General features: G+C 40.1%; 1 protein-coding gene across 4 annotated transcripts in view; it reads left to right on the top strand.

Annotated features, from left to right (window-relative positions):
• Window positions 1-23,925, top strand: part of FLRT2 (fibronectin leucine rich transmembrane protein 2) — a 102,001-nt gene extending 78,076 nt beyond the window's left edge. For 2 of the 4 annotated variants that reach the window (XM_087448091.1, XM_087448089.1), the window contains exon 2: window positions 17,087-23,925. In XM_087448091.1, the coding sequence (XP_087304217.1) occupies window positions 17,460-19,442 (1,983 nt within the window). In that variant the 5' untranslated portion in view covers window positions 17,087-17,459 and the 3' untranslated portion in view covers window positions 19,443-23,925. Of the gene's footprint in view, window positions 1-14,162; window positions 14,300-17,086 lie in introns of those variants that run through there. The other 2 variants (XR_015556132.1, XM_087448090.1) reach the window with 2 other exon arrangements.
• The last annotated feature ends 1,304 nt before the right edge of the window (window positions 23,926-25,229 follow it).

Raw genomic sequence — 25,229 nt, 5'->3', positions numbered from 1 at the left:
TGTTCTGAAATATTATCTCGATGATTCCTTATGGGACCTCAGACGGAAGATGTTGAAAAGTCTTTACAGACTGCCTCTTCAAACAAAGCCATCATCTGAAGGTCATTCTTTGATTCATTCATTTATTCTACAAATACTTCTTGAATGCTGCCACGTGCTGCTCTAGGCCCTGGGGAAACAATAGTGAGCAAAAGCAGACCTGCCTCTGGCTGCGTGGAGTTTACAGGGAGGAAGGACATGGGTTAGGAGCCTGGCTCTGCAGCCCATGCCTGAGTTCAAATCCCATGCCTGTCACTTGTCCACTGATTGGCCTTAAAGAAGCTACTTAACTTGGAGCTCTCATTTCCTCTTAGAGGGTAATAACAGTATAAAATACACTGCTTTATTATGAGTCCATGCATCTAAAATTCTTAAAAAGTATCTGAAACTGTAAGTGGTAAACTGGAAGTGCTCTTGAGACACTGAAGTGGATAAGTCAAGTGGGCGTTTGGATATACAGGTAAGGAGCTGAGAGGACAGTGTAGGATGGAGATTTAAGTTTATGATTCATTTGCATATAGATGATAATTTAAGCTTCAGGCGTGGAGGCCATTTCCTAGAGAGGGAAAAGAAGAAGAGTGCCTGGACCGAAGCTTACTGGACTCACACTGAATGGCTACATTAAAGAGAGACAGCCTGCAAAAATAAGAACAAGCAGGAGAAATAGGAAGAAAGCCAACAGACTATGATGTCATAGCAACCAAGAGATGAGAATGTTTCAAGAAGGGCATGTACTGCAAGTCTAAATGATGCTGGGAGATTAAGTAGGAGGAAGACAGGCAAAAGCCCTTTAGATTTACCAACCTGGGGCTGATTGCTGACATCAGTGAGATGCTTGTCTGAATGTAGGAGCAGGAACCCGTATGGAGTATGATGGTGTGAGATGGATGGGAGGTGAGAAAACAGAGATACTGATGATGGACTATTCTTTCTAGGAACTTGGCTAAAGTTAGGAGAGAAATGTGGGAATAGCTGGAGGGGCGATTTGGGATCAAGGGGATGTTTTTTTGGGGGGAAATATTGGGGAATGTTTAAAAGTGGATCCAGTTTGAGAGGGAGGGGTTGCATCCACAGGGAAGGAGGAGGTAGAGAGTTATGTTCTAGAGAGGCCTATATCGCAAGAGGTCCAAGGAAGAGACAATGTGATCAACTTTTAAGGAAAAGAAAGTGGGTGCAGATATGGGTGGACTCATGTGTTTGGCAACAGAAAGACGTGAGAGATCCTGTCTGATGTCTTCAGATAAAAGTCAGGTGGTCTGCTGAGAGTGAGGAGAGAAGATTTGGAGGTGTAAGGAGATGGAAGATTGATGCCGTCTTTGAGGAGAATGGGAGAGGGAGTTCTCCAGAGAAGTATAGTAGGATTGCTAGATGTGGTGAGGTCTCACTTTAGGTTGGTGATTTCTTACTGAAGGTAGACTGTGCTGTTAGGTGACTTTCTCTCATGGAAATCTGAACCTCAAGGAGACACAGGGGATATTGGGCTTGTGATTGGTGGGAAAGAACAGCGAGCCAGAGAATCTTGGGTGTTGGCAGAAGAATTTTTGAAATGATAGATTATAAACCCTAAACTGATAAGGAGAGAGATGTGGTATAGTGGGAAGAGCACTGATTTTTTTAACTAACAAAACTGAGTTGCAATTCTATCTATAGGATTTTCTACTGTTTGAACTTGCATAAGTCACAGATTTCTCCAAGCTTGTTTTCTCATTGTAAATGAAGGATAATAGTGACTTATTCTTCATAACTCTGTGAGTGTTTCATGTACTAGCAGTGGCTAACACTCAATAGGTATATGAATATTTAGCTGCAGCTGAACTCAAGGTGGAAATATGCAAAGTCTAGGGATGAATCGTGTGAGTATAATGATGTGCTTATTCCTTCTTTTGAATTATCAAGAACAGTGTACACATTAAGCTCAGATCTCTTATTCTATCTCAGCATAGCTTGCCTTTCAAAAAAGAAAGAGAGGGAAGGAGTGGGCAAGGAAAGATGACTTATTCTCTCTTCTCTCCCTCCAGGTAAATGCTGACACATTGCACTTGGGTGTATGACAGGTTAGGGACAGCATGGAAAGGACACACACACTTAGAATGAGCACTGTGTGTTTGAATTGTAGGGTGGGAAATGGAAGAAGAAACCTTTCAGACTTTCTAGAGTTAAGTGCTCTTATTACCTGGACACAGTCTCTTGTAGAGAAAAAACAGATCTAGCAAGATTTTCCCTAAATTTTCTGTTTGATGGATTGCTGATCCCACTTTCTACAGATTTTTTCACTTGGAATTCAAAGAACTCATGATACCTATGATATCTCATCCCAAGTGATTAGTATACGTAAGGTGGCTGTGTGTTGGGCAGTTGGCAATTGGTTTCACTTTCAACAGCTTTTCCCACAGTGGTCCCACATAAAGACTTTCCCAAGATGTAGAATGTGGTAGCAGCCGACATGGGACTCTTTGACACTGAAGTAGGCATGGAGCCTTTGTTGTCTGTCTTGCTACCATCCTGTAAGTAGCCATCAAGTCTTTTAGACGCCCCCAATCCTTGGCACCTTGATGGTCCCCATCAACTGGGCAGCCACTTGATCTCCTGCTCTCGCTGAGCCCTGCAGTGATGTGGAGAGAGCAGATAATGGGTTCCCGGGCTAACTACTCTTTACCTATGCGCTGATCCAGCTTGGAATTGTTACACACTTCAAATGTTAGGCTATTGCTAATTTTGTAAATTCAAGCAGTGCGGAGAGGCATTCATTTTTGCAGGCAAGTAGGTGTTGGTTTTAATATCATTATAATTAATACCATTCATAAAATCATACCCGTAAGCCAAATTTTTTATGGAAAATTTACAATACCATCCTCTGCCCCCACCATCTATATGGCTTCAGGCAAATTACTTCATGTCTGTGGACTTCATTTGAGGTTGATATACATATTTCCTATGGGTGGTTGTGAGATTAAATGAAATGAAACATTAAAATGCTTTCGGAATTGTAAAGAGCTTTATGCAAAGAGTTATTTGACTGACAGGAACCTCTGCTCAACACCAAGTGCTATACCATAGTTATCTTTCTAGTGACTGTCTCCATGCCTGGCAGGGAGTGGGCATTCCTCAGTTATTTGCTGGGCTGTAGTTGGTGCTAGTCAGACCACAGTGTGAGTCCTGTTTTCCATTCTGGCAACACATATCAAGACAGGCATTGCCAATGAAGGCATTGGCACTGCTAAGAGTCAGGAGGAAATGAAAGAAATGGGACATTTACATGGGAAAGAAAAAGATCTCAGAGACCCAAAAAATGTCTCCACATATTTGCAGCGTTGATGGATGGGATGGTGTATCTGTGTATCTCCAAAGGAAATAACTATGATCAAAATAGTGAATGAAAGTTAGAGGAAAGTAAAATTTGATGGATTCAAAAGAACCAACTCTCTACTAAATTAGGGACAAAAGCTCCCTGGAGTAGGAGGCTTTTTGTTATTGTTGTTTTATACAGCTAATAATAGGAATGCCCAGCACATAATGAGTGTATGTTTTGCATATGTTAGATAATATTCTAAGTGGTTTATAGCCCTACAACAACAGCGAGAGATAAATACTATCATTTTCTCCATTTTACTTATGAGTTAACTGGGGCACAGGGAGGTGAAGTCGTGTGCCCACGTGAGCACAGCTGGTAATTGAGAAAGCTGTACAGGCCAACTGTTCACAGAGCCCAGCTCTTGCTCATTACACCATCCCTACCTCTCTTAAATCACAGTTTATTGAGTGCCTGCTTGGCACTCTTAGTTACTTTACATGCGTTATATGTAGTCTTCCCAACAATATCATAAGCTCGACTTGTTATGCCCTCTTCAGATGAAAAAAGGAGATTCAGAGAGGTTCAGTCAAGTGCCCATTGTCATGCTATTAATGAGTGGCTGAGCTGAGGTCAAAACTAAATTCCGACTCCAAACCCTTTGCTCTTTTCATGCTGCCATGCCACCACTCCGCCTCTCACATGTTGGTTTGATCCAGAAGAGAGAAGGACCAGTTGTTGCCATGCCCTGAGAGCAATTCCTGATAGTGTGTGTCTGGGTAGTCGAACCCTAAAGTAGCCGATCATCAGACCCACCTGGGGAAAGTTGACAAAGTGTACATTCTTTGAAGACCTGTCAATCCAGAATCTGCAGGGGTGCGACCCAGAAGCCTTCACTTTTCATCACTTTCTCCTTGTGTTTTTGATGACCCTTGGGTTTGGAGAATCACTGGATCAGATGTTGGAAAAAATCTCTCCCAAAGATAAGAATCTAAGAAATCATCTATTTTCAATGTCTAAAACATGAGGTGCTCAGTATCTGTTTCAGCAAATGAATGAACTGCTTCACTTTGAAATGGATTGAAAAGTGTATGGATATGAGCTGGGGGGGAGGGTCCATCCTTTATGGACCATATACTTTTTCCTTTCCTTTAATCCTATTGGTGCTATCTCAATAAAATTCTTCTCTATTAGTGCCTGGTCACCACTGGGATTATTAAACACCCGGAAGGCCCAGTCCTGCAGTCCTAGATGATATAGATTTTAATGGACATAAGGGATGGTCTGTGGGAGCTACCCAGTGCATTGAGAGCAGTGTGTGGCAGTGATGAATGTGTCCTCAAAGTTTATGCATTTGAGGTTATAACATCGGTTTCTGTTCTAAACTTATCCCTATTATTTGAACCAACTGCATTGGAAACCATGTGAGAACAACTCTTCAAATGTGTTGGAGAATTTTATGCTTGCCAGGAGAATAGATTTTTTTGGGGGGTCCAATTTTAATGTTTCCAATTCTAGACTGACTGGAGCCAGGAAATTGTCAACTGTTTAAATACAGTGTTTCCTTTCTTTCTGTCCCTCCTTCCCTCCTTCTCTCCCTCTTCCCTTCTTTCTCTCTCTTTGTTTTAGAAAAGAAAAATATTTGTCTAATGAGAAACTTCAAGAGACTTGGTTCAGGTTCAGTGAATGAGATGGAAAAATGGTTTCAAATTAGGGGGTGGCTATTGTTATATGTTTCCCCAAATTCCTCCACTAATCCCCACATCTTGGCAGCTAACTATAGAACTCTCCTGATTGTTGTACAAACAGTATTTATAACCTATCTTCAGGAATGTGGAAATGTGCACAAGATCTATAAATTGCTTTAGTGTTTCCAGATTGTAACAAAGACATTTGTAGTGTAGTTAGGCCTATGGATTCTGCACCTGTGTGTGTCTGATTTTAAGCACAAACTGCCAAATTCCAGAAGCTCTAAGTCCAAAGTACCTTGGGAAACTTTCCTAGGAGAATCCCACTTCAAGTTAACTTTCTTATTTGTATCACTTCATGCACTGTGCTGTCTTGTCAGCCAATGCCAAAACCATTAAGATTTTATTAGTTTGTCCTAGTGTCATTATATTATGCAATCGGCAGTACTTATTGACAATTCCTATTTTCTGTACTATGATTTTTATAGTCTGAGTTTATTAAGCTCTCCTGGAATACAGGCTCCTGGAATTAATTAAAAAAAAAAAAAACATTTTAGGCAGCACTAGGGAGAAACAGTTTGCAGAAAGCTTTTACATGATTTATGTGCTTTGAGTCCTACTTGTTATGAAAAGAGTTAAATTAAAGTAAAGTAGCCAGGGATAGCTGCTGCTGTTACTGTCATCTGTAACAGACTGGCAGGGCCAGGTTCTTGCTGTCTCCAAAGAGCATTTCTTGCATGTTGATTTACGCCCAAGCTTTGGAAACTGTGTTTTCTACTTTAAATGAAAATTTCTGTTTTTTACCTAGCAACTTCCATTAAGCCATTCCTCATAATCTCTAGTTTCCTGGAGGGGAAACATATTCAGTGCAGTGTTCAAACAAATAAGAAAGAAAGAAAGAAAGACAAAAAATGTGCTTACTCTACTTGAAATTCATCTTGTAAAGCAAAATGTTTTATTCTCAACATTTGGAGACTTTGAAATGGCTAATGATTTTGAAATGTGAGTTTGTTTATTATTTTCTAGAAACAAGACTACCTCGGTGAGAAGCAGATAAAGAGTTGGGGGAATGTTCTGTGCAGCCAAAGTTGAGTTCCTTCTCTCAGCTGGGCTGGGTTTCACATCTTGATCGCAGAACAACCAGCTTGGATCTGTGTGCAGATCTAAAGAGTCTCGAATCACTTTCCTGGCTTGTACCTTTTTATCCTTCAGATAGTCACATAGACAACTCTTCCCCCGCAGCATTTTCCTGACACCCCATGGGCTAGGTTAGAGCTTTTTACACAGTACCGTAATTCCCTGATGCCCCATGCGCTAGGTTAGAGCTTTTTACACAGTACCGTAATTCCCTGATGCCCCATGGGCTAGGTTAGACCTTTTTACACAGTACCGTAATTCCCTGATGCCCCATGGACTAGGTTAGAGGTCTTTACACAGTACCGTAATTCCCTGATGCCCTAAGGTTAGAACTCTTTACATAGTACCCAGTACTATAATTTTCTGCTTATTCATATTCTCCCCTCACTAAACTTTAAGCCTCATGAAGCCAAAAACCACACCAGCACTGCATAAGACTGTATCCTCATTCTAGTGCCCAATAAATGTTGATCAAATAAATAAATGAAAAACACATTACATTTTTATGCTTTTTCAGTGTCCAGGGCAAGAAGCATTTTTAGGTTCTGTTTATTAGAAACTTATCTTCAATTTCCTTTATAAAATCAGAATAATAATGCTAACCTTCTAAGGTACTTGTGAGATGGTGCAGGTCACTGGTTCTCAACTGGGGAAGATTTTGCCACCCCCAGGGACATATATATGGCAATGTCAGAAGACATTTTTGGATGTTCTTGGCAGCCTCACAACAAAAGAATTATCTGGCCCAAAGGGTCCATAGTGCTGAGGTTGAGAAATCCTGGGGTAGGTGAAAGTGCATAGAATTTGGCAGGTCAAAGGTGATTTTATTTTGCTCTATCTGTTGGAGTTCACTTCTTTGGATATCATTAAGAATAACAAACACACAGAAGATAACAGTTTATATTCATTACGTTCTTGCCGTGTGTCAGGCACCATATGAGCTTTTCACAAATATTATCCCATTTAATCCCCTCAACAGTGATGGGAGTTAGAAGCTATTATTATCCTCATTTTTCAGATGAGGAGACTAAGACTTAAAAGGTTAGGTAATTTATCCAAAGTCCTGCAGCTACTAAGTGTCAGAATTGCGATGAAAACTCAGGGCCTTTGCTTGTGACTTTTATATTACACTACTTTCTCTGTAAATACTGTCTCTAGCTGAAGGTCTAAAAGGATTTCTGCCCTCACTATTCAGTAGGAATTCCAGCTGAAAGTATAAAGGAAATTTTAGCCTACTTAAATTAAAAAAAAAAATTCTGATTGCCTTGGTGTTTGTAATTTGACACTGGCACTAATTTGAACAAAGATACAGTATATTGGCTGACAGCATATATAGGCTGTTGTTGATCCAAGGATTAGAACAAATCCAGTATGCACTGTTCTTTTGTGGGATTCCCAAGAAGCTCAAAGAAAGCCCCGAGAGTTTGTTTTCATTCAAAATTGAACATAGCTGATCAACACATGGTGATCCAGATGGGATATTTCTCCTATGAAGGTAGATAAAAATGCGAGAGTTTGCCCCATGTAATCCTATTAGGAGTTTTCTTCAGGACCACATCCTCTTCTTACATGATTATAAAAGAACCACTCATATGTAAAATACACCTCCAAGAGAGCAAGGCCTGGGGCACAGGGTTGGTTGGAGGGGCTTTATCTCTCCTCTTCCAGAGGACACAGTTCACGCAAGTGGAAAATTTACAACATGGATATGTAATGATGGTCTCCAGGTCCATCCCTGAGTGCTTTAACTCCCAATGACTATTGCCTTGAGGCTTTTAGCTGATGAACTTTCAAAGTAAACTCTGTCATCCTCAAGAATGGTTTGTTGTTTTTCAGACCCTGAAAACTTGGATTATAAACACAGTTAAGCATCTATTCTTTTTATTTTTTATTTATTTATTTATTTTTTATTATTTTTTTAATTTTTTGTTTATTGCAGTAACATTGGTTTATAACATTGTAAAAATTTCAGGTGTACATCATTGTACTTCTATTTCTGCATGGACCACATCATGTTCACCACCAAAATACTAATTACAACCCATCATCACACACATGCACCGAATTATCCCTTTCACCCTCCTCCCTCCCCCCTCCCCTCTGGCAACCACCAATCCAATCTCTGTCCCTATGTATCCGACCATTGTTGTCACTATCTACTACTTAATGAAGGAAATCATACGGTATTTGACCTTCTCCCTCTGACTTATTTCACTTTGCATTATACCCTCAATGTCCATCCATGTTGTCACAAATGGCTGGATTTCATCGTTTCTTATGGCTGAGTAGTATTCCATTGTGTATATATACCACAGCTTCTTTATCCATTCGTCCCTTGATGGGCACTTAGGTTGCTTCCAAGTCTTGGCTATCGTGAATAACGCTGCAATGAACACAGGGGTGCATGTACCTTTGCAAACTGGTGTTTTCAAGTTCTTTGGATAAATACCCAACAGTGGAATAGCTGGATCATATGGTAGTTCTATCGTTGATTTTTTGAGGAATCTCCATACTGTTTTCCATAGTGGCTGCACCAGTTTGCACTCCCACCAGCAGTGTATGAGAGTTCCCTTTTCTCCACATCCTCTCCAACACATGTTGTTTCCTGTCTTGTTAATTATAGCCATTCTGACGGGCGTGAGGTGATATCTCATTGTAGTTCTGATTTGCATTTCCCTGATAATTAGTGATTTTGAACATCTTTTCATGTGTCTGTTGGCCATCTGTATATCTTCTTTGGAGAAATGTCTGTTCAGGTCTTTTGCCCATTTTTTAATTGGGTTGGTAGGGTTTTTGTTGTTGAGATGCATGAGTTCTTTATATATTTTGGAGATTAAGCCCTTATCAGATGTATGGTTTGCAAATATCTTCTCCCAATTGTTAGGTTGTCTTTTCGTTTTGTTGATGGTTTCCTTTGCTGTGCAGAAGCTTTTTAGTTTGATGTAGTCCCATTTGTTTATTTTTTCTTTTGTTTCTCTTGCCCGGTCAGATGTGGTGTTTGAAAAGATGTTGCTAAGACCGATGTCGAAGAGCGTACTGCCTATGTTTTCTTCTAGAACTTTCACAGTTTCAGGTCTTACATTCAAGTCTTTAATCCATTTGGAGTTAATTTTTGTGTATGGTGTAAGGTAAGGATCTACTTTCATTTTTGCATATGGCTATCCAGTTTTCCCAACACCATTTGTTGAAGACACTTTCTTTTCCCCATTGTATGTTCTTGGCTCCTTTGTCAAAGATTAGCTGTCCATAGATGTGTGGGTTTATTTCTGGGCTTTCGATTCTATTCCATTGATCTGTGTGTCTGTTTTTGTGCCAGTACCATGCTGTTTTGGTTACTATAGCTTTGTAGTATATTTTGAAGTCAGGAGTGTGATACCTCCAGCTTTGTTCTTTTTCTCAGGATTCCTTTAGCTATTCGGGGTCTTTTGTTGTTCCATATAAATTTTAGAATTCTTTGTTCTATTTCTGTGAAAAATGTTGTTGGAACTTTGATAGGGATTGCATTGAATCTATAGATGGCTTTAGGAAGTATGGACATCTTAACTATGTTAATTCTTCCAATCCAAGAGCATGGAATATCTTTCCATTTCTTTGTGTCTTCTTCAATTTCTTTCAGAAATGTTTTATAGTTTTCGGTGTACAGATCTTTCACCTCTTTGGTTAAGTTTATTCCTAGGTATTTAATTCTTTTTGTTGCAATTGTAAGTGGGATGGTATTCTTAATTTCTCTTTCTGCTGCTTTGTTGTTAGTGTACAGAAATGCAACTGATTTTTGTATGTTGATTTTGTATCCTGCAACTTTACCATATTCGTTTATTACTTCTAAAAGTTTTCTGGTGGATTCTTTATGGTTTTCTATATATAAAATCATGTCATCTGCAAATAGTGACAGTTTCACTTCTTCCTTTCCAATTTGGATCCCTTTTATTTCTTTCTCTTGCCTGATTGCTCTGGCTAGGACTTCCAATACTATGTTAAATAGGAGTGGTGACAGTGGGCATCCTTGTCTGGTTCCTGTTCTTAGAGGGATAGCTTTCAGTTTTTCACCATTGAGGATAATATTAGCTGTGGGTTTCTCATATATGGTCTTTATTATGTTGAGGTACTTTCCTTCTATACCCATTTTATTCAGAGTTTTTATCATAAATGGATGCTGGATCTTGTCAAATGCTTTCTCTGCATCTATTGAGATGATCATGTGATTTTTGTTCTTCATTTTATTAATGTGGTGTATTACGTTGATTGATTTGCGAATGTTAAACCATCCCTGCATACCTGGAATAAATCCCACTTGATCATGGTGTATAATCTTTTTAACGTATTGTTGTATGCGATTTGCTAGTATTTTGTTGAGGATTTTTGCATCGATGTTCATCAGTGATATTGGCCTGTAATTTTCTTTTTTTGTGTTGTCCTTGTCTGGTTTTGGTATCAGGGTAATGTTGGCTTCATAGAATGAGTTAGGGAGCTTCCCCCCCTCCTCAATTTTTTGGAAGAGTTTGAGAAGGATAGGTATTAAGTCTTCTTTGAATGTTTGGTAGAATTCACCAGGGAAGCCATCTGGTCCTGGACTTTTATTTTTGGGGAGGTTTTTGATTACTGTTTCGATCTCCTTACTGGTGATTGGTCTATTCAAATTCTCTACTTCTTCTTCATACAGTTTTGGAAGGTTGTATGATTCTAAGAATTTATCCATTTCTTCCAGATTGTGGAATTGGTTGGCATATAGTTTTTCATAGTATTCTCTTATAATCTTTTGTATTTCTGAGATGTCTGTTGTAACCTCTCCTCTTTCATTTCTGATTTTACTTATTTGTGCCTTCTCTCTTTTTTTCTTGGTGAGTCTAGCTAAAGGTTTGTCTATTTTGTTGATCTTTTCAAAGAACCAGCTCTTGGTTTTATTAATTTTTCTATTGTTTTTGGTCTCCATTTCATTTATTTCTGCTCTGATTTTTATTATTTCCCTTCTTCTACTGATTTTGGGCTTTGTTTGTTCTTCTTTTTCCAGTTCCTTCAGGTGCATTGTTAGATTGTTTATTTGAGATTTTTCTTGTTTGTTGAGATAGGCCTGTATCGCTATAAACTTCCCTCTTAGAACCGCTTTTGCTGTATCCCATAAATTCTGGCATGTCGTATTTTCATTTTCATTTGTCTCCAGGTATTTTTTGATTTCTTCTTTGATTTCTTCGTTAACCCAGTCGTTGTTCAGTAGCATTTTGTTTAATCTCCATGTATTTGTGGCTTTTCTGATTTTCTTCCTATAGTTGATTTCTAGTTTCATACCATTGTGGTCAGAAAAGATGCTTGGTATTATTTCAATCTTCTTAAATTTATGGAGACTTGTTTTGTGGCCTAATATGTGATCAATCCTGGAGAATGTTCCATGTGCGTTTGAAAAGAACGTGTATTCTTCGGTTTTTGGATGGAATGCTCTGTATATATCTACTAGGTCCATCTGTTCTAGTGTGTCGTTTAAGGCCAATGTTTCCTTATTGATCTTCTGTTTGGATGATCTATCCGTTGGTGTAAGTGGAGTGTTAAAGTCCCCTACTATTATTGTGTTACTGTCTGTTTCTGTTTTTATGTCTGTTAATAATTGCTTTATATATTTAGGTGCACCTACATTGGGTGCGTAGATATTTACAAGTGTTATATCCTCTTGTTGGATTGTTCCCTTGATCATTATGTAATGCCCTTCTTTGTCTCTTTTTACAGTTTTTGTTTTAAAGTCTATTTTGTCTGATATGAGTACGGCTACCCCAGCTTTCTTTTCATTGCCATTTGCGTGGAGTATCTTTTTCCATCCCTTCACTTTCAGTTTGTGAGTGTCTTTAGGTCTGAAGTGTGTCTCTTGTATGCAGCATATATATGGGTCTTGTTTTTTTATCCAGTCAGCCACCCTATGCCTTTTAATTGGAGCATTTAGTCCATTGACGTTTAAAGTAGCTATTGATAAGTATGTACTTACTGCCATTTTTTAACTTTATTTATTTATTTATTTTTTCCCTCAGTGTTTTAGTAGTCCTTCTCTGTTCCTTACTTCTTCTATACAGAATTGATGGTCACTTTAGTTTGACCTCTGTATGAAAGCTGTACTCTTTAACTACCCTCCTCCCTCCTTTTATGTTTTTGATATCATATCTAACCTCTTTTTTGTGCATTTGTATCCATTACGTTCTAATCGTGGAAATAGATAATTTTTCCTATTTGTAGTCTTCTCTTTTCCCCTTATATCAGTCCCTTTAACATTTCTTGTAACACTGGTTTCTTGGTGACAAACTCCTTTAATTTTTGCTTATCTGGGAAAATTTTGATCTCTCCTTCCATTTTGAACGATAACCTTGCTGGGTAGAGTATTCTTGGCTGTAAGTTTTTTCCTTTTAGCACTTTAAATATATCGTGCCATTCTCTTCTAGCCTGTAAGGTTTCTGCTGAGAAGTCAGCTGATAGCCTTATGGGGTTTCCCTTGTATGTAACTTGACATTCTCTTGCGGCTTTTAGGATTCTCTCTTTATCTTTAATTCTGGACATTTTGATTATGATGTGTCTTGGTGTGGGCCTCTTTGGGTTTATCTTGTTTGGGGCTCTCTGTGCCTCCTGTACCTGGATGTCTGTTTCCTTCCTTAGGTTAGGGAAGTTTTCATCTATTATTTCTTGAAATAGATTCTCTGCCGCCTTGTCTCGCTCTTCTCCTTCCGGGACACCTATAACACGGATGTTAGTGCGCTTGATGTTGTCCCAGAGGTCCCTTAGACTGTCCTCACTCTTTTTAATTCTTTTCTCTTTTACCTGTTCACCTTGGGTAATTTCTTCTAGTCTTTCTTCCAGCTCACAGATCTGTTCTTCTGTATCCTCTACTCTGCTTTTGAGTCCCTCTAATGAATTTTTCATTTCCAGTATTGTATTCTTCATTTCTGATTGGTTCTTTTTTATATCTTCCATTTCTTTGTTGACATTCTCACTGAGTTCATCTATTCTTCTCCCCAGATCAGTGAGCATCCTTAACACTCTTAGTTTGAACTCTCTGTCGGGTAGGTTGCTCATTTCTGTTTCACTTAGTTCCTTTTCTGGGGTTTTGTCCTGTTCCCTTACTTGGAATGTATTCTTTTGCCTCCTCATTTTGCCTCTTTCCCTGTGCTTGTGTCTACGTATTAGGTAGGTCAGCTACGTCTCCTGCTCTTGGATAGGTGACCTTATGTAAGTGATGCCTTAGGAGGCTTCCAGTGTGCTTCCCTCAGTTCTCAATGTTCCAGGGGGGCCCCTATGTGGGCTACGTGTGTCCTTCTATTGTGGCCTATTAGCTCTCCCTATAGGCGCCCAGGGAGGCTGAGTTATGCTCCTGGCCAGCTGTTGTAATGCTCAGCTGCTTGTAGTTGTTGTGGGCCCTTCAGTCTCTTTATCAGGTGTGGGGAGCCCCAGTACAGTTGGCTGTAAGTTCTAATACCACATTTGTGTTGCAGTATTTCTTTTAAGTGAGTAGGCCCCCAGTGTGGCAGGTTGTTAGGCTCAGGGCCTTACAATTGCTGTAAGCCTCTAGCCTATTAGGTCTCTTGTCAGCTCTCTGGGGATTGCAGCTGGGTGGGGCTGCCCTCAGGCACAGGAGCACCCAATTGTTTCAGGCTTTGGAAGGTGGGGCAAACCTCCTATGTGGGTCTTTGAGAAGCACAAGTCTTCTGCAGCTGACAAGCCCTGTTGCCCACAGGTCCACACACACAGTCAACACAGTCCTGCCCGTGTGGCGCCCGACCTCCCCAAGCGGACCCAGTCTCTCCACGGCGGGAGCCCCACACACTCCGCCACCACCCCACACTCTCCACCCGCTCCTTGTGCACACCCTGCCCCGCTCAAGTCAGCTCAGTTGCCAGGCTGCAGAGAATCCAGTCACCAATCTATGCAGGCCCACACGTTGCCTGAGGGCTTGTTGTTGGGTGGGGCCAGTCTCTAGGGTGGGCTGCCTGCCCTGGCTGAGCTGGATTAAATTGGTGCTCTAGCGGGTGGAGCAGACCCTGGGCTAGCAGGTCTCAGGGAGAACTCCAATGGCGTCTGTGTCAGCACGCTCACACCAGGCCACAACAATGGCCGCCGCCAATGTCCCAGTCCCTGGAGATGTCTCACCCCTCACCGTGATGCACTCAGGGCCTATTAGGTGAGTCTCTTGTCACCGAAGCACTGTGTACCTTTCTTTCTGGTGATTTTAGGATGCTTTCTGGAACGGGTGAGTTTGTGCATGGGCCCTTTAAGAGCCAGTTTTAGTTTCTTTGTGAACCGGGTTTTCTGGGGGTGCTACCCAATGCTTTAGTAGCAGGCACAGTCAGATATTATGCCACTGGTGTCGATTGTGCTGGGTCCACAAAATGCCCCCAGCGGGGGCGCTCCCCGGCTCAGGGCCCCACGCCTCCAGGGAGGGTGCGTACCTGTGAGCTGCTCCCAGGGGCCGTGAAGCTGGCGGCTTGTGAAGGTGGCGTTTTTCCTCTCTAGAAGGGAGTCTCTGCCTCTTCTACCCCAGTTAGGATTGTCCGTTGTTGCAGGAGTTCCTCTTATCCAGTTTTCAGTTCTGTCTCAGGGGTAATTTTTCCACGAGTAGTTGTCAATTGGCTGTGTCCACGGGAGGAGGTGAGTTCAGAGTCTGCCTACGCCGCCATCTTGACTCCGCCGCCCAATATTAATTCTTTGTCAAGTCTAACCAGGGTTCAAGTCGCATCTATTCTTTTTACATAGAAACTTACTTAGAGACCCTGGAACAGCTGTTTTTTTTCCCTTAGGAAATTCTGTTCATCTTTTGCTGCTATCACACTTGGAAGATTCCTGTGGAATACTCAGAAATATCTTAGATTCTATTCTTTTAGTCTCACTATCCTCTTTGGAAGAGTAAATGCTAATAGCACCAAACAGTTTTTTTATTCTTAAACAAAAGCTGCTTTCTAAAAGTGGGCTCCTCTGATTATAAATAACTCTTTAAGCTTCCGCTTGACATTAGTGGTTGTCTTTCAGACAAACAATTTGCAAGAGTCCATTGAGGCCTAGTGACATAGATAGTCATTGCACTGCTCCCTGTATAAGATGTTGTTTACATATAAAATGTAGTTGAAGACTATCTCCTGGGGACAAAAGTTCTTAGTATGCCTTATGCCTTTATGCTTCTCAAAAGAGTCAATTGACATGCATTTATTTTACATTTAATAAATTAAAACATTTGAGTAATTAAATAAGTTGGCACTGTGTTTAGGGCATTGCTTTTCAAACTTTAATGTGTATACCCTAGGCTCTTGCTAACATGCAGATTCTGTGGTCTAACAACTGCCCAGGTCAACCTCAATCTGCTGGACCGAGGATCACACTCGAGTAGCAAGTTATCAGGGAGCATTCAGACGGTTTGAAAATTTGAAACCTGAGCTAAGAATGGCATCGAGCTGATGGCATTAAACTCATTTTTCCTATACTACCCTTAATTCTATTATAAATTATTCTTTAAGCATGTAGGGATATTTTTGCTGGAGGGGATAGCTCCTGTTCAGTGACAAAACATATAAGTTTTAACAAATTAAATAATGCTTGATTTTTAATAAAGTGTCACATGCATCTGCTTTTGCCTGGAAAGAAACTCCCCATCCCTCCTTTTTAAAAGGTTTTTGAGCAATGAAAAATGAATTTTACCGTTTCTGGTCATCAAAGGCATTTTTTTATATGGTTCATAATCTTTTAAATTGTAGAACAAATTTACAATATTCTTGACACTTAAATAGCACTTACAATGTTTTTTTTTCTTTTTACATTATGTTTCTAAAGATAGTTTGAGGAACAATTTCAAATAGTTGCTCTGTGGTTTTAGATATACTTTGTTTCAATTTCTGTGTATTGGTGAGAATTAAGAGACTCATAGCTTGCCATGTCCTGTCATGTTAGCTTATTTTGTAGGGAAATCAAATCTGGCACCTTTCAATTAACTTCTTTACCTCTCGAATTTAAAAACTGATGGAACGTGTTCTGGAGCAAGAAGGCATGATTACTATCTGTGGATTGCCTTTACTTCCCCAACTGTGCCTTCTATCATTTCAAAGTTTGCCGAAACTCCTCTTTAAAAGCAGGAAGACACTTACAGATGGAAGGAAGGTGCTGTTGTTGCAAAATAATTTATTCCTAGTCATGAGCTTGGCAGCTCTCAATGGGGTTACAGCGGTGTATTTCATCTGTACCTGGAGGTCCCCAAGGAGGGAATAAGGGGACATGTGTCATGGACTAGAATTTGATCATTCTACTTGGTAACTTGAGAGTAAGCTGTTTTGGAGGAAGACAAAGACGAGAGGAGGGAAGAAGTGGGGAACTAAAAAGAAGTCTTCTCTCTACTTTCTCATGTGCTTCTGTTGGTTAGGTTTATACTGCTTCATCACAGTGTCAGATCAAAAGGATGCATCTTTTTAAATGACTTTATCTGTCCTCATTTTGCATTTGTTTATTTATAACTATAAAGGGTTTTACATTTTCCCTTAAATTTTACTAGTTGCTCAGTTTGTTTCGTCTTGAGACAAGACTGTGACCAGTTGGATTTGTAAGTCATCATTATTTGGTGCAGTGGATTCAACAGTGTGTGCCTGTTGTGCAAATAGATATTGAAGAGAACATACTGATTGGGATGTAAAATTCACAATATGATCATTGATAGTATGAGGGACAGTATGGTTTTCTTTTAAATAATTCATCATGGTTTTCTTTTAAAGATAAGATAATTGATCATTTTTAAAGATAAGATAAGATCATTCGTTTCTTGAACACCTTTTCAACTAAATTATTGTTACTTAGAATATCACTTAATGCCAACAGCTGCCTCTGGTCATTTAGTCCCAATCACATCATGCTCAGAAGGTATACCCTCTGATCAGCATTTCTTCCATTACTGCCTTTAACTGACTCTTTTCTCTCTACTTTCCTACAACAGATTGCAGACTCAGCTTAACCAAGAAGTTCATAGGCTGATCAACGCTGGCCTGACCTACAACAGAAGAGGGAGTTCTGCCTGCCCAATTGGGCCCCTGGTGACCGCTAACAACTTGGCATCACTTGTTGCCTGTGTGGAGAACTCTCCCTACTGAAATTGTTTTGCACATGGAGGACAATAGCAAAGTGGGCAACACAGGCTGACAAGACCAGAGACCACAGGAAGATTCTTTTACCTTGGGCCTTCGAGACTTTTCCTCTAGTTGGAGTTCTGGACTTGACAGAACCCCACCCAGTCATTTTGGTTTTGCTATCTATTTTTTTGTTCTTTTTCTTTTCCCCACCACCTTGTATTTTATTTTTGTGCTTCAGAAATGGGCCTACAGACTACGCAGTGGCCCAGCCATGGGGCTTTTTTCCTGAAATCTTGGCTTCTCATTTCCCTGGGGCTCTACTCACAAGTGTCAGAAATCCTGGCATGCCCTAGCGTGTGCCGCTGTGACAGGAACTTTGTCTACTGTAATGAGCGAAGCTTGACCTCAGTGCCTCTTGGGATCCCGGAGGGCGTAACCGTACTCTACCTCCACAACAACCAAATTAATAATGCTGGATTTCCTGCAGAACTGCACAACGTACAGTCAGTGCACACGGTCTACCTTTATGGCAACCAACTGGATGAATTCCCCATGAACCTTCCCAAGAATGTCAGAGTTCTCCATCTGCAGGAAAACAATATTCAGACCATATCACGGGCGGCTCTTGCCCAGCTCTTGAAGCTCGAAGAGCTACACCTGGATGACAATTCTATATCCACAGTAGGGGTGGAAGATGGGGCCTTCCGGGAGGCTATTAGTCTGAAATTGTTGTTTCTATCCAAGAATCACCTGAGCAGTGTGCCTGTTGGGCTTCCTGTGGACTTGCAAGAGCTGAGAGTGGACGAAAATCGAATTGCTGTCATATCAGACATGGCCTTTCAGAACCTCACGAGCTTGGAGCGTCTGATCGTGGACGGGAATCTCCTGACCAACAAGGGCATTGCCGAGGGCACCTTCAGCCATCTCACCAAGCTCAAGGAATTTTCAATTGTACGGAATTCGCTCTCCCACCCCCCTCCTGATCTCCCAGGTACACATCTGATCAGGCTCTATCTGCAGGACAACCAGATAAACCACATCCCTTTGACAGCCTTCTCAAATCTCCGTAAGCTGGAGCGACTGGATATATCCAACAACCAACTGCGCATGTTGACTCAAGGGGTTTTTGATAATCTCTCCAACCTGAAGCAGCTCACTGCTCGGAATAACCCTTGGTTTTGTGACTGCGGTATTAAATGGGTCACGGAATGGCTCAAATATATCCCTTCGTCTCTCAACGTGCGGGGTTTCATGTGCCAAGGTCCTGAACAAGTCCGCGGGATGGCTGTCAGGGAGTTGAATATGAATCTCTTGTCATGTCCCACCACGACCCCCGGCCTGCCTCTCTTCACCCCAGCCCCAAGTACAGCTTCTCCCACAACTCAGCCTCCCACACTCTCTGCCCCAAGCCCTAGTAGAAGCTATACACCTCTTACTCCTACTGCATCGAAACTTCCCACGATTCCTGACTGGGATGGCAGAGAAAGAGTGACCCCGCCTATCTCTGAACGGATCCAACTCTCCATCCATTTTGTGAATGACACTTCCATTCAAGTCAGCTGGCTCTCTCTCTTTACTGTGATGGCCTACAAACTCACGTGGGTGAAAATGGGCCACAGTTTAGTCGGGGGCATTGTTCAGGAACGCATAGTCAGTGGTGAGAAGCAACATTTGAGCCTGGTTAATTTGGAGCCCAGATCCACCTATCGGATTTGTTTAGTGCCACTGGATGCTTTTAACTACCGAGCTGTAGAAGACACCATTTGTTCTGAGGCCACCACCCATGCTTCTTATGTGAACAATGGCAGTAACACTGCTTCCAGCCATGAGCAGACAACATCCCACAGCATGGGCTCCCCTTTTCTGCTGGCGGGCCTGATCGGGGGCGCGGTGATATTTGTGCTGGTGGTCTTGCTCAGTGTCTTCTGCTGGCACATGCACAAAAAGGGGCGCTACACCTCGCAGAAGTGGAAATACAACCGAGGCCGGCGGAAAGATGACTATTGCGAGGCAGGCACCAAGAAGGACAATTCCATCCTGGAGATGACGGAAACCAGCTTTCAGATTGTCTCCTTAAATAACGATCAGCTCCTTAAAGGAGATTTCAGACTGCAGCCCATTTACACCCCAAATGGGGGCATTAATTACACAGACTGCCATATCCCCAACAACATGCGATACTGCAACAGCAGTGTGCCAGACCTGGAGCACTGCCATACGTGACAGCCAGAGGTCCAGCGTTAGAAAGGCGGACAATAAAACTCTTGGGAACACACACGTGTGTGCACATAAAGACGCGCAAATTACATTTGATAAATGTTACACGGATGCATTTGTGCATTTGAATACTCTGTAATTTATACGGTGTACTATATAATGGGATTTAAAAAAAGTGCTATCTTTTCTATTTCAAGTTAATTACAAACAGTTTTGTAACTCTTTGCTTTTTAAATCTTAAAAAAAAAAAATAGTTGCTGAAGTACTGTACAGGGTTGTACAATGAGAACCCAACGCCAAGGGAAAAGAACGAGTGATTCTTTCTCATGATGCTCATTAACCACTTTGCTGTTGAAGCTGTCAGAATAAATTCCTTTCTTAGAGTAGGTGGTCAGATGAAAGGGCAGATTAAAATGGACTCGTCAGGGGAGGATAAATAATATGGGTAAAACAAGAAATGTCTCAGATATCTTCATGCTGTTTCTGTACTTCCTAGTCTGGAAGAAGAGTTAAAAATTCCGAAATAATAAGAAAGGAGGTAGTTACCCTGGTTTGACCCAAAACAAGAAATGTAGAAAGCATCACAAGGGAGTGAGTTCCCGTAAGACGAGTTAAGCCAACCTGGCAGAATGAAGAAAATGAGATGAATTTGAAGAGACCTTCCAACCCCAGAGTTGGCTTTCTGATGGGGAACTTAAAAATCACTCCTCATGCCTCCCAGACCCTATGTGATAACAGAGTTAGAGACCTAAGTCTGATTGCAGTCATCTTCGGGGACAGCTATGATGTCCCAGCAAGGAAACTCCCTTTAAAAAGTGTTACTATTCAAATTATATGTCAGGTTGAATCACATTCAACAGAGATATATTCTAGAATACTTTTTTTAGAAGAGGCTAATAAAATAGGAAGAATTATATTGAATGGAATTATTTTTGATAATGAGAATTATTTGGGTAGATTCACTGCAGCTATGTCAACATGATATTTAGACCAACAAGGGATCAATATTTGGAATATTCTAGACTTGTTACTTAAAAATTATTGATGCCATGTAGACAAAAGCAAGTGATCAGTGGTTCTGCTCTACTATATCAATGGACTTTGTTAGTATCATGTTGAAATAGCTTGAATTAATACCTTTATCCCCTTGCAAATTCTTGTCTTCCAATCACCTCATGTATATTTTCGTAATTAGCTGTTGATGCTACATTTGTTTTTTTCCCCGTCTGCTCAAAATTTGAAAGAAAATTATAGATGCCAGTCTTGATTGCACAAAATATCCATATACACTTATACACTTTAAGATGTATGCTAATATTCACTGCTAATAATTCTGGAAGGACACATCAAAGCTGGCCAACATAATGTATTTTTTTTTAAAGCAATACTGAGTTTCCACCTTGGACTGACTTTGATCCTGTGCCATTTTTGAAATTTCATTTATTCCTTTTCAATCTTGGATGTTCCTCTTCTTTGGGAATTGTGGAGGGATAATCAATCTTATATTAACAGGATAACAGATGAGAAATGAACAAGTCAGAGAGTAAAGGCTTGTTCCCATAATCTTGGCAGAGCAGGGAATAGAGCAGAGGGCATAGAGAAGAGAGGGATGTCCGGGCTTATTTCTAGATGTTTTTGAAGCATTGTCCATCCTCAGAAAGCATGTATAATTTACTCCTTTCCATCCCTTAGATGTAGAAGGGCTATCGATCACATACATTATCTAAAAAATACACCTTTTGAAAATTCTTTTTAAAATCAAATTTAGGCATTTCACTCTGTGTGCGTATTTCCTTTACTACTAGCCATTATTTTCGGAACCCGTGAAGTTAATGTCACAATCGTTTTGCTTTCTCTCTCTCTCTCACTTTTAACAAAATAGAACTGTGATGTGTCTTCTTTGTAAAAGTTTAGGTATAAAATGCTATGCAAGTTTTTCTTTATAGAAAGAGCTTTATTTTCTTTAATAATATACCCCAACTTATATGTTTTAATCTCCCTTGTCCCTCAGAGTAAGCAGAAAATATAACTGAAGCTATAATCTTGTAAACACAAGAATCGAAACTGCAGTCAGTCGAGCTGAAATTAGCTATGAATTAATTTGAATTAATTCTAAAGTGACTTTGGTTTCCATTTTAGTCTCTTAGCTAGCAAGTTTTGGCTGTTGCTTTGTTAAAACTGGATCCACACGGTGAAGGGATAAGGCAATCTGTGAAGGTGATCAGTGTAGCAGTAAGCCATCTGAAATTCAGGACAAGGACATGGGGTTTTGTGTATTTAACTGGATAATTCCCTTCCACTATCCTCTTCCCCTTGGCTGTGTAGATAAAACTAGGTGTTCAAATGACGGTACTTTGACTTTTGAGGGTTTCTTTTCTTTTTATCCACAAAATAATCGTTCTCATTTATTTGTATGTATGTATAACCCCCAGAGCAATACTTGGCTGCTGAAACCTTTTGCTTTGGGCCAAGAAGACCAAGGTTGGAGAGGTTTCTATAATGTCTTATGGGATTCATGGAATTATTTGGGACTTAAGTCGTACAATGGAAACCTAGTCACGTGAAATGGTTAAAATGATCTGAAATGGTTCCTTTGCTAGAAGGTGTTCCTGAAGAGATAGAATTTAGTTATAGCCTTATTTTGATCTTGTGTACAACATGACAAAGACTGCTAAAATTAAGATCAGTCTCCCACTTGTAATAGCATCCTTGGAGCTCTCACTTAACCAGGATAGAAAACACATCATTGAATTTGTAATGTCTTTTGTGTCTTAGGAAAACTGCTGGACAACCATCAATGGTGGATTGCTTTGATTGGCATTTTCAGTCACGGGAATGTGTTTTGCCCACACATCTGCTCTGTATTTGGGCCTCTCTTGTTGTTATTAGTACGTATTTTGAGGAGATTAGTCAAGAGTCAAAGTTGAAGATGCAGGCCAAGTCCATGAACAAAGCCAATGTCACTGGTTTATAAAGAGCTTGATGACGTCTGACCAAATGAGATGATTTCAGATGGTATGTGACCACTTTCAGAGCTAGATGACCGTCACTGTGCAGAGAAAATTCCAAAGGAAAAAGGCACAGCCATGATCACACAGATATTATTGACCATTATTCATATCCAGGGTTGTCATTAATACTTAGTTGTTTGGAGAGATGTGTTTGATCATGGAGAGACCGTGGGCTTCCCTCAAAACTGTCTAGTGCATTCGCAGCCCATGGCATGGGACAATCACAGGCAGAGACAAAAAGTGTGTTCCCCTGCCTATTTTCCTTGTGTAACAAGTGGAAAACATTCTACCCTGTGAGAAATAATGCAGTTTCTAATTATCTGAGTGTTTGTTAAAAATGCATTAGATATTTTTCCTGAGGTTAAAAAAAAGCATAATGTGACCAGTCTGATAAAAAGTATTAATGACGTAGCTAATATTATGGCCCTATTTCCTACTAGTGCAGATCCTCAGAACTTCCTTCCCCACTGAGGAGGACTAGCTCTTCATGTGTGCAAAGCATCCATTCCAGACACAAGGCAATATTGTCGCAGTCCGCAGGGAGCAGATGTTGAACTTGATCAGCAAACCTCGGCTACAGAGCCCACTGCAACTTTTGACCATGAGGTAGTTAATTTCCATTAACTTTGTTTATAGCCTTTTCCTCTAACCTGTAACAAGGAGACATTAAGTTTTCTTTTAGAACGTGAGAATAATGGTTTTGCTCATGATTTAATTTTCCAGCTTTGTAAGAAAGCAAAACAGAAAAAAGTGCCCAAAAGAGAAAGAGATACATACACAAAACAAACAAAACCTCTGCTACTTCTTAGTCTTGTCAAACCCTGCCTGATACTCTTTTTTTTTTTAAGACAAAATACTAATGTAGGAAGCTGTAGCTTACAGTCTTCTCTGATTTCTTCAGCAGCGTGGAAAGACAGTTGCTCGCCATGGGATACCTGTCACTGATTGTGGGGAGAAAGTTTTGTACATGTATGATACTGTTGTTATAACAAACACATCAGATTCTTTTGCTATAGTTTTTGTTTATCTTTCTTTTTCTAGCAGCACACCCACCAGAAGAGCACAAAGCAAGGCCATCGCAACAGACATTTTGAAACTACTATAAATTGCACTCGTGCATGCACACACACACCACACACACAAACACACACACTGGGTCATTTGTAAAGGAATCCAGGGGATGTAAGATTTGTAATCTTTTAGACAAGTGAAGGCGTCGCCACTGTGTGTTCCTCATAGGACCAGTCTTTACTCACTGAAAGTTAATCCTGATAATTTGTTATTGTTTGAACCATATGTTGATTTGCTTCTGGTTTATGTTTAGTGTGTTCTCGCTGACAAGGGACTACAAGGGGCTGGAAGATTCTGCATCACACGTCCTCTGAGACCTACTGTGTCACACACTTTGTTAATGACAAACTTCACTCTACACTATACAGTACCTTGTTGATATATTCAGTAAAAGCTTATTTTAAAAGAAAACCACATTGTGTTTATCTAAGTTCATTGGGATACAGCCAATACTTGTATTGTTAATGGCAAAGAGAAATGAAGGATGCTTCCTGAGGATGCAGGAGGATGGCAAGAATGAAGGAGGTAATAGAATTTTTCATTTTCTCCTACCTTGAAGACAACTTCTGTTTTTTTAAGGCCATTTGGCCCCTTTAGTGTGAGGAATTTATATAAAATCCTCATGTTCTTTTCTATTTCCTGACTAAATTGTGTGTTGCAATGAATATCTTTTAAATATTCACACATACATTGAGCATATTATTTTGTATTTGTCAAATCTATGTTGTTTAGGATATAGATAAATATCAATGTAGTTATCCAATCAGAATAGTCTTTTTCCTTATTTCATAATATACACTACTGGTGTTAAGTGTCAGTTTTCCTTAAGAATTCTCACGGTACTTTTCTACTTCAGAACTGTTCCTAGCTCATCCACCTACTCTTTCAGTGAGCACTCATGAAAAGGTATCCACTGAGATGCTCATGTTTGACTGGATTAATCTCATGATTTTCCAGAACTCCTTTCTCTAATCCCTCTTGGCCATTTCACTAATAATGTATTTGACAGAGATTGAATCAGGAAATAAAATCATGACACTTCACTTAACAATATTAATTATTTGCAGAGTCTCTGTTGGAAAATTAACTATAGAAGACAGTGGTAACAGGTGATTCATATTACATTTGGGAGGTTTTCTGTAAAATAATGTCCATGTATGCTTGGTTGCTTTTGCCAAGAGTTACATACTTTAGTCTATAGAGACCAGGACCTTAGTCAAGGAATACCATTCATTCAAAATTTATTAAACTCCTTCTACTCTGTTCCAGGCACTGGTCTGAGTTTAGAGGTTTCCTAGAAGAATAAAATACAGTCTTAGCCAAATCAAGCATATCTTCTATGCCACTATGTTCCTAAAGAAATATGTTTGTTTGTCCAATGTATTTACTCCTCATCTACTTTCTACAGAGGACTATGTTAGGTTCTACTGGGGATTGAGAGAAAAATATGACTCCACTGCTAAGGAGCTCACAGATCATGTAATAAACTCGTTTTCTAACACATTCCAGTGTCTCAGAGCCCATGTAATAACTTTACATTCTCTCATAGACTCAACAGAGTATCTAAGGTAACAAAGAGACATCCATACTTGTTGGTCAATTTGATAATGTATCTGTCGTATATATTAGATGATCTTGGTGTTTAATAGGTGAAACAATGTGATAGTATGTTGATAAAATCAGAACTCAATTTGAATTAAATTTTCAAATT

This window comes from Ceratotherium simum, chromosome 24 (genome assembly GCF_057802395.1).
Source record: "Ceratotherium simum simum isolate JZ-2026a chromosome 24, ASM5780239v1, whole genome shotgun sequence".
Taxonomy (NCBI): Eukaryota; Metazoa; Chordata; class Mammalia; order Perissodactyla; family Rhinocerotidae; genus Ceratotherium; species Ceratotherium simum.
The sequence above is the reverse complement of the archived record's forward strand: the minus strand, read 5'-3'. Positions and strand labels throughout refer to the sequence as shown.